The sequence below is a fragment of the Otolemur garnettii genome, unplaced genomic scaffold, assembly GCF_000181295.1.
Source record: "Otolemur garnettii isolate 467f Iridium unplaced genomic scaffold, OtoGar3 scaffold00172, whole genome shotgun sequence".
In the NCBI taxonomy this organism is placed as follows: domain Eukaryota; kingdom Metazoa; phylum Chordata; class Mammalia; order Primates; family Galagidae; genus Otolemur; species Otolemur garnettii.
In genome coordinates this window covers 1,154,128-1,158,232 of record NW_003852567.1, presented here as the reverse complement: position 1 = coordinate 1,158,232, position 4,105 = coordinate 1,154,128, and the positions used below count along the sequence as shown (strand labels likewise).

General features: G+C 37.4%; 1 protein-coding gene across 2 annotated transcripts in view; it reads left to right on the top strand.

The window, feature by feature from the left end:
- The first annotated feature begins 3,102 nt into the window (after window positions 1-3,102).
- Window positions 3,103-4,105, top strand: part of UNC13B (unc-13 homolog B) — a 158,367-nt gene continuing 157,364 nt past the window's right edge. For both annotated transcript variants that reach the window (XM_023519347.1, XM_023519348.1), the window contains exon 1: window positions 3,103-3,198. In XM_023519347.1, coding sequence (XP_023375115.1) covers window positions 3,194-3,198 — 5 coding nt within the window. In that variant the 5' untranslated portion in view covers window positions 3,103-3,193. The remainder of the gene's footprint in view (window positions 3,199-4,105) is intronic.

Genomic DNA, 4,105 nt, shown 5'->3' with positions numbered 1-4,105 from the left:
GGGCGCCTGTGGTCCCAGCTACTTGGGAGGCTGAGGCAGTAGACTTGCTTGAGCCCAGGAGTTGGATGTTGCTGTGAGCTGTGATGCCATGGCACTGTACCCAGTGGGACAGCTTGAGGCTCTGTCTCAAAAAAAAAAAAAAAAGACTATGATAGATACTGCCAAATGGCCTTCCCTAGAGATGATTCCAAATTACATTTCTGCCTACAATGTATGAGTGTGTGTTTGCCTATCTCTCATCATTGCAGCATATCACAAAACTTGTTTTTGAGAAGTATGTTATTTAAGATTGTATTAAAATTTATTTCAGCTGGGCGTGGTGGCTTTTGCCTGTAATTGTTGTACTCTGGGAGGCCAAAGCAGGTGGATTGTTTGAACTCAGGAGTTTGAGACCAGCTAGAGCAAGAGTGAGACCCTGTCTCTATTAAAAATAGAAAAACTAGCCCAGGGCATTATGGGTGCCTGTACTCCCAGCTACTTGAGAAGCTGAGGCAAGAGAGACGCTTGAACCCAAGAGTTTGAAATTGCTGTGAGCTATGATACCATGCCCTTCTATCTGGGTGACAAAGTGAGACTCTATCTCAAAAATAAATAAATAAATAAAAGTTTATTAAATTATTAATAATCTACTTTCTGTGAAATAAATCAAGAACATGGAATTACAGATATTCTGAATGGCAAACTAACCCTGCTATCCAACTAACGGATGACAGGTAGAAGAATATTAGAGCTGCTGATACTAAGATACAAAAAAGCTTGCCTTGTAAAGAATATCAGATTTGCTATCTATTTGAGCTCACAAGTTCAAGACCAGCCTGAGCAAAAAGGGAGACCCTGTCTCTACTGAAAATAGAAAAGGTGAGACAAGAGGATCCCTTGAGTCCAAGATGACAAGTAGAAGAATATCAGAGCTGCTATCTACTACTGATACTAAGGGACCTGAGCCTAGTTTGAAGACTACTTCATTTTTGCATAAAGTTAGAACCTAAGGTGACCAGAGCAATCTACAAGAAATAGCTTTTCTATGTACTGGAAATAAGTTACTAGAAAACGTAAGAGAAAAGATATTCTGGTTCACAATAGCACAGAAATATGAAATAGAAAAGCCATTTGAGAGATGAAAAGTTCTGTGTGATAAAAGGTAGAATATTAAAACGCTTGTGTAACAAAAGGTTAGAAATGCTGATCAAATATAACAAACATCTCATTAAGGATATAATTTAGGGGTGGTGCCCATAGTTCAGTGGGTATGGCACTGGTCACTGAATGGCTTACAGGTTTGAAGCCTGCCCAGGCCTGCTAAAACAACAATGACAGCTACAACAAAAAAATAGCCAGGCATTGTGGCAGGCACCTGTAGTCCTAGCTACTTGGGAGGCTGAGGCAAGAGAATCACTTAAGTGAAAGAGTTTGAGGTTGCTGTGAGTTGTGACGCCATGGCATTATACTTAGGGCGACAGCTTGAGACTCTGTCTCTTATTTGTTCATGTGTCTTCATGAAATAGATACCATCCATTTGCTTCCAAATGTATGACTCCCTTCTGCATTTCTTGTAGGGCTGATGTATCGGTAATGAATTTCCTCATTGTTTGTAGAAAACTTTTCTTTCATTATTTTTGCTAGTAATAGTATTTGCTAATTATAATTTTCTTGGCAGACAGGATTTTTGACTTTTAGCCTATTGAACATAATCTCATTTTCGGTTGGACTATAAGATATCTGTTATTAGTATTATGGGATTCTCTTGTGTGTAACTTGATGCATTTCTTACATAGTTTTTCTAAGCCTTTCCAATCTCCTCTTGTGGAACTCCCCAAACTGGAATTTTGGTCACTTTGTGATGTCCCATATTTCGTGTGGGACATTTAAACAAAATTTTTTTACCCCTTGGTCTTGCAAGTATTTCAAAAGCCCTGTCTTCAAATTCAGAAATTCTTTATTCTGTCTGATATAGTCTGTTGTTGAAGCCATATTGTTATGTTCATGATTTGTTTTTTAAATTTTATTTTCTAGTTGTTTGAAATTGGTGTATAGAGACACAATCACTTTTATGTATAGTGACTAGTTCACTTTGTCATTATCAGAAGACAGAGTAGCTAGGTTTTTATTTGATTTGTAGTTTACTAAAAATTATGTTCAGAGAATATAGTTTGTCTAATGTTGGTATTTTAAAATTTATTGAATTCTTTGAGTTAGTCAAGGTTCCATGCAGTCCTTGTAAGCTAGAAAAGAATGTTTACTCTTATTTTTGGTTATAGAATTTTACCTAATTTTGTTAAAGTTATTGATTTATTAAGTTATCCAAGACATCTATATTCTGACAAATTATTTTGGCCTGCTTTGTATATCATTTGTACTAAATGATGTTAAAAATCTGATTGTTGACTTGGGAATTTCACATGATTCTGTCAGTTGCTTTATGTACTCAATGCTATTTTATCCAAATTTATTATATTTCAGGGGATCATTTCTTTTGTTTCACATTGACTTAGTCTCTTTTGTCTAATTAAACTTACTATATCAAAAAAAATTTGGCTCGGCGCCTGTGGCTCAAGTGGCTAAGGCGCCAGCCACATACACCTAGGTGGCGGGTTCGCATCCAGCCTGGGCCCACCAAACAACAATGACAGCTGCAACCAAAAAATAGGCGGGTGTTGTGGCGGGCACCTGCGGTCCCAGCTACTTGGGAGGCTGAGGCAGGAGACTCCCTTGAGCCCAGGAGTTGGAGGTTGCTGTGAGCGTGATGCCATGGCACTCCTTTTAATAGATTAAATAAATCAGAATAGGAAATATTAATGTATCACATCTTATATTTTATGAAGCTTTTGTTTGTGTCTACTGGGGCATATATAAAACAGATTTCTTAAAATTTGAAATACACAAAATTTAAAACATTTTGTATTAGATTATGCTCTGGTTGATAATGAGTAGTTTTATAATTTTGTAATTCTGCTATGTCTTGAATGAGGCTATGTTGTTTAACATATAGCTTCAATTTTTCTTCTGCATGTAATGCTTTAACTTGCATATTATTTATTCCAAGTGTTTTGTGAAATTCAGTAACCAGTATTACATCTTCATTTTGCATTTTTTCAAAGATAAATTTAACACATACGTGACCCTGAAAGTACAAAATGTGAAGAGCACAACTGTAGCAGTGCGTGGCGATCAACCTTCCTGGGAACAAGATTTCATGTTGTAAGTATTTTGCAGCAGCAGCAGCATGCCTACATATTTCATAATCTTCTTAAGTAACTGCATTGGATAAAACAATTAGAAGATGTTATTTCTAAGATTTATAAAATGTGTTAGCACTATTAAAAATTCTTTTTGAAAACTGCAGAATTATAGGAACAAGTGAGGTGTGTAGTTCGTGAAATATATCTGCAGTTTCACTCATGAATTCATGACGATTGCAAGTAAACTCAATTTGGGTGGGTGAAAATACTATGTAGTCAGAGAATTAGGATATAGTATAACATATTTAGCATGATATTAAACATAACTTCATTTTTCTTTGATTCTTAGAAAGTTCCTTGAAGCAATGTGGCTATAGAAGTGAAACTGTAGGCTCAGCGCCTATGGCTCAAGCGGCTAAGGCGCCAGCCACATAAACCTGAGTTGGCGGGTTCGAATCCAGCCCGGACCCACCAAACAACAATGACGGCTGCAACCAAAAAATAGCTGGACATTGTGGCAAGCGCCTGTAGTCCCAGCTACTTGGGAGGTGGAGGCAGGAGAATCGCTTGAGCCCAGGAGTTGGAGGTTGCTGTGAGCTGTGATGCCACGGTTCTCTACCCAAGGCGACAGCTTGAGGCTCTGTCTCAAAAGAAAAAAAAAGAAGTGAAACTGTACATTCACATATCTTCATCTGCTTTAGAAGATGAAGATTTTTGTACTTACAATCCTTTTGCTTTATGGGGTAAAATGTGAATATTCAATTAATTAAAATGAGTAGAATTAAGGCCAGGCGCCATGGCTTGCACCTGTAATTCTAGCACTCTGGGAGGCTGAGGTGGGTGGATTACTTGAGCTCAGGAGTTTGAGAGCAGCCTAAGCAAAAAAGAGTGAGACCCTGTTTCTACTTTAAAAAAAAAAAAAAAAA